Source organism: Helianthus annuus, chromosome 5 (genome assembly GCF_002127325.2).
Source record: "Helianthus annuus cultivar XRQ/B chromosome 5, HanXRQr2.0-SUNRISE, whole genome shotgun sequence".
Lineage (NCBI taxonomy): Eukaryota > Viridiplantae > Streptophyta > Magnoliopsida > Asterales > Asteraceae > Helianthus > Helianthus annuus.
In genome coordinates this window covers 54,623,705-54,637,237 of record NC_035437.2, presented here as the reverse complement: position 1 = coordinate 54,637,237, position 13,533 = coordinate 54,623,705, and the positions used below count along the sequence as shown (strand labels likewise).

Genomic DNA, 13,533 nt, shown 5'->3' with positions numbered 1-13,533 from the left:
AGAGCTTGTACCATAAGCCGGCCACACAAAATGTAAGGCGTGCATAGCACAGGAAACTTTGTTTGCGGAATTTGTTTAAGAACAAACATGTATGCCAAGTCTAAAAACATACATTACAGGGAAAAAACTTAAAGGAGTTCACAAAGCTTCCGGTTTTATTCAATAATTCACGAAATCTTCTGCCGCTAATGCATGGCCATGTAGTCCACGTTCCCCTCAGTAGTTACCCACAAAATCATCCGAATCAGAACCTTCATAAGTAGGGCTGTGAAAGAAAGAAAGGAAATGTTAGGCAGAACTTTAACTTGGATGACGTATATGTTAGCAGTTCATATTCCATTATTTTGTAATTAAAACTTGATGGGGTCGTATGCGTTCTCAAATCGAAAAAGCGATGGGGTTGTATGCGTTCACAAATTGAAAAAGCACATAACAAAACCAATGGTGTAATTGTACTTGTTTATAGTTAGTGATAAAGAAATAAACATGATGTTTGTATCATATAATATTCACTTTTGAACATTTACTTAAACACGACACAAATGGATATGTAGTTATGTGGTTCATGGAATTTGGTAAGTCAAAAGTATATATAGAAACTTACATGTACTTTCTGATTGTTTCTTTGAGCTTTACCGGTGTCGGTATTGTCATCACCCCTTTACCCTTCCTAGTCATGGGAGTAGGAGTGGTAGATCCAACGGATTCACAATTGGTTTCGTCCGGGAGCACACGCTTGCAGTTGAAGCTCTCAAAGGCCCCATGATGGTAGTATGTGGATGTATCAACTTGGATGGTTCGGGTGGTGCCCATAAGTGAGTGTAAGCAGTTTGGGAGCGTTGAGATGCTACCATCAGAGTTCTGTATCATGACTGGAGCGGTGTAGATATGCGAGAGACCCGATTCCGCATTGAGTATAGACTCAGCAATGGTGTTTGTTAGAATTTGCGCAGTGTCATCGAAGCACATGATGACCGCATTTGCCGTGGAATCGAGCACCTCAAGTTCAAGATGGAACCTGTTGAAAGTTTTTTTTTTTCAGATGTGAAAGTGTATAAAGGCGATTGCCAACGCACATAACTATAGAATATGAAAACCAAACCTTGCTTGTGGAAACATAACTGGGTTTTCACAACCAGCACACCACAGCTCCCCGTGTTCACGCGATACACCTTTCATGCATTTTCCTCCGCCACACATAAGTCTGAACCACTCTTCGCTATTACGTACGCCTTTAATGGCCACACGACAATTGAACTCAGCATTCTGCATGGATTAGAAGGAAAACATTTAATGTATGGATAATAATAATGCCGGGGGAAACAATCGAAATTATAGAAAGTTTTGATACCGTGTGTTTCTTATTTTCTCGACCATGGTGTAATATTTCTTCAAGAGTCGCCAAACCTTCTGAACAGTTAGCAACAGCAGTATGCATTTTCCTCCGCCACACATAAGTCTGAACCACTCTTCGCTATTACGTACGCCTTTAATGGCCACACGACAATTGAACTCAGCATTCTGCATGGATTAGAAGGAAAACATTTAATGTATGGATAATAATAATGCCGGGGGAAACAATCGAAATTATAGAAAGTTTTGATACCGTGTGTTTCTTATTTTCTCGACCATGGTGTAATATTTCTTCAAGAGTCGCCAAACCTTCTGAACAGTTAGCAACAGCAGTGGTTTTCTTCATGTTGGCAGGTGTCTTCCGATATTCAGCCACAGGTTGCATAATGAAAGGGAGGATGCTTGACTGTGGCTGTGTAATTATAGAGACATGATAAGTAGCCTTTTGGGATGACTTGTGGCAGTTTTCATTTTAATGAAAGTTTAAATGCAAAAAATGTTATAGGATCTGAATATGAAACATCTAATTGCATTAATGATAACAAATAATATTAATAATAATAAATGATGGTAACATATATTTTGATGTTATGCAATCTGAATATGAGAAGTCTATATATATATAAATCTATATTATTAAATAAAATGGATGATTCAATTGGTTAAAATATATTTGAAAATCGTTTGGTACATCCTGGGAAAATGGGGAAAAAACCAATTTTAGCAAAATAAACAAAAACCATTTCATATTTTTTTTAAAATGTATGATAATATGAACAATGAAGGCTGAATAAGTACCAGACGCTCCGTCTTAGATGAGTCAACCAATAGAAGATGTGACACCCTTCCTTCCATCTGAGGTAAAATAAATTATAAAATGTAACTTCAAACTTTATTATTTTTTGCTTACAACATGAAATTGGAGCATCAAACCTATTAAACTAATCAACTAAATACAATGGCAATAGTGAAAAGTATTAGATGCCTACTGCCACTCCACATTACTTTTTTTTTACAAATAAGTACACCAGTGACCATCATATCATATTAACAGTGTAACTTTCCTCCTAACATACTTGGATTGTAATGAATGCACATTAGGGCTGCAGCTGTAGGTTCACATTTGGGCCACAAATACTAATGTCAGCCACCTGTTTTACCATGAATCCATATTCAACCATAACCCAACCCACCTATCTGTCACCTCAAATGCTAATATTTTAGGGTGAGGGCAGACACATGTTATCAGATGTTATTCTTTGTATTGTGATAGTATATTTTCTGCATGTACACACAGACCGATGAAAGTTTTAAGATATCATGAAAAATAACAAAAGAAATTCTAAAACATATAGTGAGACCGTTGTCAAATTAAGGAGCATCTAATATGGATTTCTATTACATCGAAGCCCTGCCATTTCCTCTAAAAACATTAAGCTTATCAATCACATCTAAACTAACAGTTTCCAAAAGCAAATTTAACGTTTAACTATGTTATCAAAATTCACGATGTTGGATTCATTCGAAAAATAATTTGTATTATGTATACCTCTTAAAAAAGACCTTCTGATGATGCGAGAGCAACTTCGATGAACTGTGCAGGTTCAAGATGTCGATCTTTACAAAGAAAATAAACAACAACGTCCTTTCGGCTCTTCTGCTGCCACTCCGACTCCATCTCCTGCGTTGGATCTGGACGTCGCTGCTGATTTTCACACAGACATTTCATCGAGCACCTTGTATGCAAAATTTGAAAGAAAATGAAACAATGCAAAGTGACACTCAATTTGGCCCCATAAGCATAAGTTTATAAAACAAATCACTAAATATGGTATTAACAACTTTATAAAACTTTAAATTTTATAAACTACATTATCTATATATATTATATAAAAGATTATACAAAAACATGAGGTCTCACCTTACAAAGTATAAACCGGTAGCTTCCATCCACAAACTAATACAAAATGGGTATCCTCATATTCAATAAAAAAACCATCGGATCTTCCACAGATCAAGATTCAATCAATCGAAACTCCTACAACAAAAAGTTAATATTTTTAGTGTAAATTAACATCAAATATCAACAACCCATGATTGATATAATCATATATGTACCAATTAAGATATAAAGATTGAGAGTTTTAGATCTGATTGGGGAAAGATCTGTTGTTATTGTTATATAGGATGTGGGAGATTGAAGAAGATGGCTGTTTAGCTACCCTCTTCTTCACGGGTAAGAAAATGTGGAGACCATGAGAGAAGATGAATGAATGAAGGGGTGACTGCAAGGTTTTAAATTACTCACCTCACGCGATTTTAAACTTTTTTTTTATAATCTTCAATGTTTTGTGAAAATTAGAATGTTTGTTAGGGACACGGAAAGGTATCCCTTGAAAAGTATTCTGGTGATTATTAGGGACATTGAAAGTTGAAAGGTAGTGTGGTGATTTGGGTGGGGTTGAGAGAGAGATAGGGACCAGAGAAATATGGCACTTGGTGGCCAGCCAACCAAGATTAGAAAAGTAGCGTACGAAAAGTCAACATTTCAAGAATTTCCAATGGGTCAAGAATTTCCAATGGGTCAGTTAATAACACTTTCAATCGTAGACGATCCGAAAGGTAAAAACATGACTGAAATTTACCGAAATATGTTTGACTTACGAAAGAGTCAATATTGAAATCAACTCTGAAGCTGATAATTAGTATGTTCGACTTACGAAAGAGTCAATATTTGACTTAAAAGAAACTAATTATTGAAAAAAATGGACTGACCTGCACTTGACTAACTCAGTTGGGGTGGCCAAAATGGCAACAGCAACTCCAGCACCGGCTCCAGCAACCACCTGCTGGTTCACGGTTAAGGGTGCACCGGGCTCAGACCTCAAAAGTGCTTCCATTTGCCCTCTAACTGTAAACAGAACAGCATTTAGAGATGCCACAGTGGCAAGAGGGGCACCCATGCCTTTGTATAGACCCCGTGGACCTTCTGCTGCTATTGTTTGTTTAACGGCATCTATTGCACCAGAATATCTAGGGAGCTGACCCAGTGGAGGGACGGGTTGACTTTGAAGTTTGACCTTGATGGTATCAAAAGGGTGTCCAACTATCAACTGTGTCGCCCCTCCTATTGTTCCGGCGGTTAAGTCCTTTGCTACATCTGCCATCTGCGAGTTCGTATGAACAAAAAGAAAATGAAAAACACGATATGTTTGAAAAGTTCGATTTTTTTTCACTTAAACTCACTGGTTGTCTGAAAAACTATGAAACTTCAATCAAAAGTCATGAAAACATGTCCTTTCGGCTCTTATACTGCCACCCGACTCCATCTCCTACGCTGGTTTTAAAATTGACTTAAAAGAAACTAATTATTGAAAAAAATGGACTGACCTGCACTTGACTAACTCAGTTGGGGTGGCCAAAATGGCAACATCAACTCCAGCACCGGCTCCAGCAACCACCTGCTGGTTCACGGTTAAGGGTGCACCGGGCTCAGACCTCAAAAGTGCTTCCATTTGCCCTCTAACTGTAAACAGAAAAGTAGCGTACGAAAAGTCAACATTTCAAGAATTTCCAATGGGTCAAGGAGGGTGGGTGGCAAGTTTATGTTTTTTTTTCTCCTTATTTTGAATAACGCGAAACCTCCAAGTAGTTAATCGTACACAAAAATAATTAGATTCAACAATTACATACCGATGATGTCGACGATAGTACGAATCTGCAAGGCATCCATCGTCATCTTTGGAACCGGAGCCAAGGAGATTCTTGGAGGAAGCGGTTCTCTCTCCAAGTAGCCAAGAAGATATTGGAATGCCAAAGGCATGCTCAAGTTTGTTGCTGATGTAGATCATACCAAAGAAGAGGATGCCATTGCAGAATTCTTGTGTTGGTTCACCAGCTAACTGATTCTCGTGAAATGGATCCGAGTTAGCATGTTAACACCAAGCTTTATGGGGGTCCACCTGCAGAATTGTAATCTATCAGATATGTGCTGATAAAATATGTGTGGGTCAGGTAACAGGTCAAAACAGGGTTGAACAATATGCTGATTGTCGTTCAGTTTCAGCCAATCAAAATCTCTAAAATGGATGAAAACATGTCCAAGATCAACCAAAAAACAGTTTGTATAACTTTTAAGTTATCCGAAACAACCTGTAATTACAACTAAATCAACCCAAATTCAGACCTTTGATTCGTTCAAACAACAAACCTGGATTCACTTTGATTCGTTAATCAGATTCAGTTAATAACACTTTCAATCGTAGACGATCCGAAAGGTAAAAACATGACTGAAATTTACCGAAATATGTTTGACTTACGAAAGAGTCAATAATGAAATCAACTCTGAAGCTGATAATTAGTATGTTCGACTAACGAAAGAGTCAATATTTGACTTAAAAGAAACTAATTATTGAAAAAAATGGACTGACCTGCACTTGACTAACTCAGTTGGGGTGGCCAAAATGGCAACAGCAACTCCAGCACCGGCTCCAGCAACCACCTGCTGGTTCACGGTTAAGGGTGCACCGGGCTCAGACCTCAAAAGTGCTTCCATTTGCCCTCTAACTGTAAACAGAACAGCATTTAGAGCTGCCACAGTGGCAAGAGGGGCACCCATGCCTTTGTATAGACCCCGTGGACCTTCTGCTGCTATTGTTTGTTTAACGGCATCTATTGCACCAGAATATCTAGGGAGCTGACCCGGTGGAGGGACGGGTTGACTTTGAAGTTTGACCTTGATGGTATCAAAAGGGTGTCCAACTATCAACTGTGCCGCCCCTCCTATTGTTCCGGCGGTTAAGTCCTTTGCTACATCCGCCATCTGCGAGTTCGTATGAACAAAAAGAAAATGAAAAACACGATATGTTTGAAAAGTTCGATTTTTTTTTTCACTTAAACTCACTGGTTGTCTGAAAAACTATGAAACTTCAATCAAAAGTCATCAAAACATGTCCTTTCGGCTCTTATACTGCCACCCGGCTCCATCTCCTACGCTGGCTCTGGCCGTCACTGCTGATTTTCACACAGACATTTCATCGAGCACCTTGTATGCAAAATTTGAAAGACAATCAAACAATGCAAAGTGACACTCAATTTGGCCCCATAAGCATAAGTTTATAAAACAAATCAGTAAATAAAACATCTCTGAAGCGCATAACGAACCTGTATATAAATCTGAAAGGAGCTTCAATCGCAACAAAAGCTTCGCTACAACACATCGTTCATCAACCAGTCTCTTTCATCATCTAACTTGTTTTGATTGTTGTTGCTAATTAACTCCCATAACAACCATAGGGACACTGAAAGGTATCCCTTGAATTTAAAAGAAATAAATGTAACGTTTTACAAATACGAAGTTAAATCAACCTTACCGTTTACTCATTTTTGTTTCAATGGCATCAGCATCCACTGCAATTCCAAAGTACGCCAAGACAGGGTGCAATGATACGTGCGGGAAGGTGACGATTCCATACCCTTTTGGAATTGGTGCGGATTATTCTCTCAATCAATGGTACATCGTTGATTGCAACAACTCCACACCATATCTGTCTGCATTCAGCCACCTAGAAGTCTTGGGGGTAGACTTGGAAGATCAGATAATCACTGTTAGTACGCCAAAAATCTCTGATTGCCAAACTCCTTGGAATAGCAATCTGACAATGAGTATCGATCTGGGTAAGAGCCCCTTCTTGATTGATTATTAGGGACATTGAAAGCTAGTGTGGTGATTTGGGTGGGGTTGAGAGAGAGATAGGGACCAGAGAAATCTGAAAAGTCAATCCTTATTTTGAATAAACATTTTATATAATCATAACTAATCACCATCAATTATCATCAATTAATAATCCTTAAACACCAATCATTATTAAATTAGTGGAGAGAGATAGAAGAACCCAATTTAAAACAGCCATTAATTTTGGTTTTAAAATTGAACTTATAACTAAACTTTAGAATATATATAGACACCTGTTACATTTTCTTTGTATAAGTTGGGTCACATATAATACGTTATGATTGTTCGATATGAATTCCATTTACTTTACGTTTGATCCAATCACAATGCTTATGCAGGTTACACTGAGTTCAACTGGATACGTCGAAATGTGTCTTTTCATATGGTTAATGCATCATATAACGTTTGGACTAATCCATTCAATGTTTACGATGTACCCGCGCCGCAACGCGGGTGGGTCTTAACCCTAGTTATTCTTAATACCGTAGGGCCTAGGCCAACAGGCCCATAAACAGTCTAGATGTCTAATGTTTATCTATGAAATAAGATGTATTATTTATCCAAATATACTTAACGAAGATGTATCAACATTTATGAAATAAGAATATATCATCCAAATAAACTTAACTAAGATATAAGATAGCATTTATACAAAACATTAACTTTCTTTAAACTCTTGTTACCGAAAACCTACTCTACATACATGTGTAAAACAAACAGTATCCAACCCAGAAAACCGATCTCACTCCGGCGAACGCTGACAGCCACCGGGAAGAAGAAACTTAAACTTCTCTGCATTCTCTATCAAATAGGCCGGCAAATGAACTGCCGAAGCCGACCGCGGTACCGACCCCATCTTTCCTATCAAACTCTTAAAACTATACTCTTCAGGCAACATATCATAAAGGTCATCTCCCCTACAAATCTTCCTCTGAATCCTAGAGTAATCTAAATACTCCCTTTTCTTCACGCGATCAGCGTGACTGTACGCCGTCATTTTCGTCACAAACTCGCTCAGGTGCCGAAAACAGAAGCTGCAGTGCCACCCAGCATCCGAAAGAATGAGATCGGTTTGTCGGGAATGCCTGTATCGAGTCCACCGGCTGTATATATGCGCGGTGGCCCGCCAGCTGTTGTAGTCCACTGGGAATTCAAATGAGTAAACATAGTTTCTCATTTCAAGATGTAAAACAGTTGGCAGCCCATCACACCATTTTAGCAACTTAACCGTGTGAGAGCTCGGGATTTCATCGGTGTCGGACACGAGTAAAAGATCGCCATCGGAGATCCCTGACCGTCGGATCAGCTCGTTCATAATGCTACGGTGATGTGACTCGATTAAGAAAGGGTCCACGGGCACATCGGGTGATAGTGGGATCGGGAGCAACCCGTATACGATTTTGTCTTCTGCGAAAGCGAAACGGGCGCGATTCGAATCGAAGACAAGGGGTTTGGGCATGCCGGTGAAGGTCATGTTGGATTCGAGGATGATGAATTTGGTGACGTATGGGTATAGTTCGCGCCAGCGGAGCTCGAGCAGGTCTAGTTCGTTGTTGAATAGGATTGCGTCATAGACATTGCGCGGTTCAGAGGTTAAGGACCAGCCGTGGAGCGTGCAGAGGTTGCTGATTGTGGTGTTTTCTGCGTAGTAGTGCGGGATGTATTCGAATGGGGGTGGTGGTGTGTCCCAAAGTGGGCGTAGGAATGAAGTGATGTTTTGGGTGTGATCAAAGATGGCTGTGAACGGAAGTGTCACGAGAATAACAAGTAGTAGAAGAAACGTGCACTTGGTGATTCTTCGTCTAGCGACAGACCGCGGTGAGCCCATGCTGTTGAAGATGGCAATTGAGGCTGCACGTTATGATCTGCAAAATGTACACGACCTATTTAATCCAAAATTTATCATTTTTTGTATACTGTTACTCTAGAATTACAAATTTAGAGCAAAAAAGTAGAAATGTATATAAAACAACTACGATCAACTGTGACATAATAAAACCCATTTTTTCTTCTAAAATGTCACAGAATAGTAACCAAGTTTTAAAAGTGTTCTAGCTAGGTCACTCGTATCGTTTTTGCTCCAATTAAATAACTTAAATTCAAATCGAGTCATGTCATTTTTCCATGTGTCAAGAAAAAAATGGAGCATAAGATGCTTGGGTCAGATTCTTTTAATATATGAAATTATATTTATAAAAATGAAAAACACTTTAATTACATTAAAAATTAAAGAAACAAGTTAAAATCCACGTCATCACCCGACCTTAGCATCAAATAAAAGGGAAAAAATAAACAAAAATCCACATAACCACGGTTACCTATGAAATGGATAAAAAACCCCTTAATTTTAATGAAAAATGAATGTTAAGTGACATGTTTGAAACACTTTTGAAACTTGAGTGACCTAATTGGAACACTTTTAAACTTGGTTACTATTCTACAAAGTTACCCCAAAACTAAATGGGTGAACACCCCATTTCAACCCTGAAACTAACTCAAACCCTTTTAAAGCAGTCACATTGGATTCCTTATACTCATCCATTTTAACTAAAAATCTCTAAAATATGTTATTCTACATCCCATTCACTTAAATACTTGTTCCACACATAAAATAAGGATTTTGATGGATAGGGATTGGGGAATAAATAGCGGATCTTTAAATAAATATATATATAGGATGGGAAGTGATTCCCTGGACTGGAAAAATAGATAAAAACCATAAATATATCCCCAAATTTTAGGGATGGACACTCCAATGGGGATCAAACTCAAATCTATGAATTCCGTGTCAGTCAGATTAGATATTCTGTTAATTTCTAAGAAACTCTTATCTACTGCAGTTGTGAACATAGATCACCGACTCTGAATCTTCACAAAATCAACCAAATCCAACAGCTACAACAATCACACTGGATTCAAACTAGAAGAACAAACAATCATCATCAACATTATACCAAAACAAAATTCAAAAAATTGCAAGAATACGAACTTCAATTCAAAACCTAATTTAGCAAAATTAACACATAACAACGAATCAGAATCGAAATCTAAAACAAATTCGATTATTGTGATGAACTGGATCGACATACCTTACATGTTCGTAGAATTAATTAACAAACTGGAGACAAATCTTGAAAGATCCAGAGGATTATTATTATTATAGATACAGCAGGCCCATTTTAAAATTGAAAGGGATTCATGTGAGTGACACAGTCTCTGTAAGCTGGAGCTATGTTCCTGTGCAGCCGAAGTTTTATTTAGTAAAGGTGCAAAGCCAATTAAATTAAGACACAGTTTGGACTAGGGTTGATATGGTGTACTGCGGTGTAGAGCATACTTTCCTTTTCACCCACCTCTTTATCAATCCTATTTACACAACTATATGATTTCGGTTAATATGTTTTTTTTTTTTTTTTTAAGTTCTAACGGTGACCATTGTCATATCTGCATATTGTGGACCCTCTCTAAGAATGTGGACTCAGATAGCAGAGCCAGCGCTGAGTTAACCAGTCTTGGGTCGAAGGCTTTCCCTCGGAAACCGTACTGCCTCCACACGATTTTACTCGCTGGAGTAACAGCCGGATGAAAACCGGAGTGACGCTCAGGATCAAACCCTTCTAGGTAGGTTTTCCACCATCATAACGCACATGTCACACCCATTTGCTTTTGCCGGGAATCGAACCGGAGTCTCACAAGGAAACACCCGGTCCAACAACCAACTGAGCTAGAGGGGTGGACATTTCGGTTAATATGTTGGGAAAGGGTTCTAAAAATCTCACATCCCAAAATCTTAATCACTATGGCCGTATAATATAATTTGACATGATAAATACTGAGTTGTATAAATTTATACGGCTCGTATAATGTTATACAGCTCGTATACATAGAGAAAATATTAGGTCGTATAACATTCTGTACGGGTCGTATAGCGTTATTTGAGGTTTGGGTCGTATAACATTATATGAGTTGTATAACAATCCATACGACCCGTATACATGGACAAAAAACATTCTGATGAAACACCGATTAACACCAAGGTTAATCGATGGGGTTAATTCGTCTAAGGTTTCAACCTCTTTCCTTACTCGTGACAATAGCTTGAAACCTGCAAAACAGTAACCACCGTCAGTCTCGTTAAGATGGGGAGGAAGGGGATTTCCCTCTTAACCAGGCTCCGGCGTGAGAATAAGTATTGTTCTGAGAGAAATAAACAGTGTGTGTATAGAGTGAGTATGGAGAGTAAAAGTTCCTGAACCTGAATGATGAAGGGTCCTATTTATAGCCGGTGGGTGAAGAAGGAAGGAGCAGCTGTGCCAGCTGTGGGCGCGTGCCAGCTATCCGACCAAGGGGAATATCCTCTTGGTCTGCTCTGTCACGGCAGGTGTAGTGGTACACGTGGCGTTCTTACATTTGCCCACGCTGGAGACCTCGTACCGGTGTTGTCAGCTCTGCTCCCTGATTTGCCGCAGGCCTATGTGGCGTTCTGCGAGTGGTGACACGTGTTGTCCTTTATGTCGGATAGAGCATCTTTGGCGCCACCTGTAGATCTTCCAGAAGTTTCTAGAAGCTTCTGGATTGCTTCGCTGATGTGGACACCTTGTATGCTCAAAAGTGGTGTGGTCCCTGCCATGTAGACAGGGAATTGGGACCATACCTCTTCAAGTCTCCCCAGTCCAGTGTGCCTTCTAGTTGAGTTGATCGTCTAGGAGGGATTCTGGACTTATGAGAGTAGTGGTTTTTTTTTTGCAGCGCGCGGCGTTTGGTGATCTGAAAGAAAAATTTGAACCAAACCGACGTGCCGCGCACGGGTCTTGGTGTTTTATAAAAATTGAGCCAAGTGGACGCATGGCGCATGAGTCTTGGCAGTTTGTAAAAATTGAGCCAAGTGGACGCACGGCGCATGGGTATTGGCACTTTATAAAAAATGAGCCAAGTGGACGCACGGCGCATGGGTCTTGGCACTTTGTAAAAAATGAGCCAAGTGGACGCACGGCGCATGGGTCTTGGTACTTTGTAAAAAATGAGCCAAGTGGACGCACGGCGCATGGGTCTTGGCACTTTGTAAAAAATGAGCCAAGTGGACGCACGGCGCGTGGGTCTTGGCTCTTTGTTGTTTCCTTCTGATGGAAGTTTGGTGGTCTTGGGGAAGTGTTTGGTGTGACTGCCTGACATCCCTGTCTTATCGGAGGTGAACAGTTGCTTTTTTCAGTTACTTTTTGTCATGTCAGCAGGCTCTGTTGCCCATGCTTCCTGAAAAAAAGAGCTGACGTCTTCTCTCTCTTCTGACGTGTCGCTCCCTTATTGCTTGCTTTTCCTGTACTCTGACGGTCCACTACCCATCGCATTAAATGCGATGAGTATAAATAGGAGGCGGTTACTTCTTTCTCTCCACTTTTTCAAATTCGAAGTTCTTTTCTTCTATCTCCTTCATTTCTTCTTGTTTGTTTTCGTACCTTGTTTGAATATTTCCTTTCGATCTTCCTTGATTCTTCATCATGGCTAGTAGTAATCCTACCCAAAGAAAGCGGAAGAATAAAAGTAAAGGTCCTCCTGGTCCTGACCAGGCCGTTATAGGGTGGAAAGAGGATGAGTTTCTAAACCTCGTTCAGGGTATGGGTTTTCGCCCTGAGTGGGGTGCTCAGTACCTTACCCCTGGTTCCACCGCTGTGGACGCTCCTCCTGGCTACATTCTGTTGTATGCTGCCTTCTTCCGGGAGGGTAACTTTAGATTGCCCATTACTAAGTTCACGGCTGCCGTTTTAAGAAAATATGGGCTGCATATCTCTCAGATTAATGCGATTGGGCTCCCTCGCATTACTCACTTTGAGTATGTTTGTAGAGCTTGTCGGGTCGAGCCGACGTTTGGTATGTTCAACGTTTTTTACAGTGTCACTTATACGAGTGGCTTCTATTTGTTTACTGCCCGGTCTGGTGTGTCCCCGGTTTGTTCTGTTCCTTTAAAGAGTCTGCATGACTGGAAACAGAAATTTTTCTATATCCGTCATGGGGTTATTCCTATGGATATGCACTATCGATCGGAGAGTGAAGGGATTCCGAGGGTGGATGTATTGGCAGATTATGGCTCCCAAGATTGGTATAAGAAGATAACACATAAAGCAACTGCCATTGCTCAGTTAGAGGAAATGGCTCTAGTTGGTGCGGGAATGAGCCTGTTGTGGGTGCCCAAGAATCCTTTGGGTGTGCCTGTGTATAGCTACCAGGGCAAATGTATGTGACCCGCCTTCTCTTGTTCTTCTTCTTCTTTTCTTTTCTTCTCTTTTTTTTTATATTGCCTTTATGTTTGTTTTTGTGTGTTTCCTTATGGCTTTGTTGCTTTGCAGTTGGATACAGCTTGATAAATGCTTTGGATCCGAAAGCTGCTGGTGCTATGGTTGAGGCCATTCAAGAGGAGGGGAAACCAACCTGGTTGGATCAAATTCGTGGTC

General features: G+C 39.9%; 2 protein-coding genes across 3 annotated transcripts; both read right to left on the bottom strand.

The window, feature by feature from the left end:
• On the bottom strand, positions 1-7,388 carry LOC110942925 (mitochondrial carnitine/acylcarnitine carrier-like protein). Its single transcript, XM_035989896.1, has 17 exons — positions 6,726-7,388; positions 6,517-6,653; positions 6,257-6,397; positions 5,784-6,175; positions 5,257-5,315; positions 5,047-5,190; positions 4,744-4,879; positions 4,600-4,606; positions 4,129-4,520; positions 3,275-3,391; positions 2,903-3,089; positions 2,152-2,208; positions 1,607-1,765; positions 1,352-1,521; positions 1,103-1,266; positions 605-1,018; positions 1-265 (listed from the first exon to the last, which is right to left on the bottom strand). Exons 4-10 carry the CDS (start codon positions 6,173-6,175, stop codon positions 3,379-3,381), a joined length of 1,143 nt encoding a protein of 380 aa, XP_035845789.1. The 5' UTR covers positions 6,257-6,397; positions 6,517-6,653; positions 6,726-7,388; the 3' UTR covers positions 1-265; positions 605-1,018; positions 1,103-1,266; positions 1,352-1,521; positions 1,607-1,765; positions 2,152-2,208; positions 2,903-3,089; positions 3,275-3,378.
• Positions 7,389-7,657: 269 nt separating this feature from the next.
• Positions 7,658-10,344, bottom strand: LOC110940330 (beta-1,4-mannosyl-glycoprotein 4-beta-N-acetylglucosaminyltransferase). Of its 2 annotated transcripts, none has more exons than XM_022181886.2 (2): positions 10,177-10,344; positions 7,658-8,952 (listed from the first exon to the last, which is right to left on the bottom strand). In XM_022181886.2, the coding sequence occupies exon 2, from the start codon at positions 8,913-8,915 to the stop codon at positions 7,830-7,832; it is 1,086 nt and encodes a 361-aa protein (XP_022037578.1). In that variant the 5' UTR covers positions 8,916-8,952; positions 10,177-10,344; the 3' UTR covers positions 7,658-7,829. The 2 variants fall into 2 exon arrangements, with proteins under 2 accessions (XP_022037578.1, XP_022037579.1); XM_022181887.2 differs by having other exon boundaries at positions 10,182-10,344.
• Between the last annotated feature and the right edge of the window lie 3,189 nt (positions 10,345-13,533).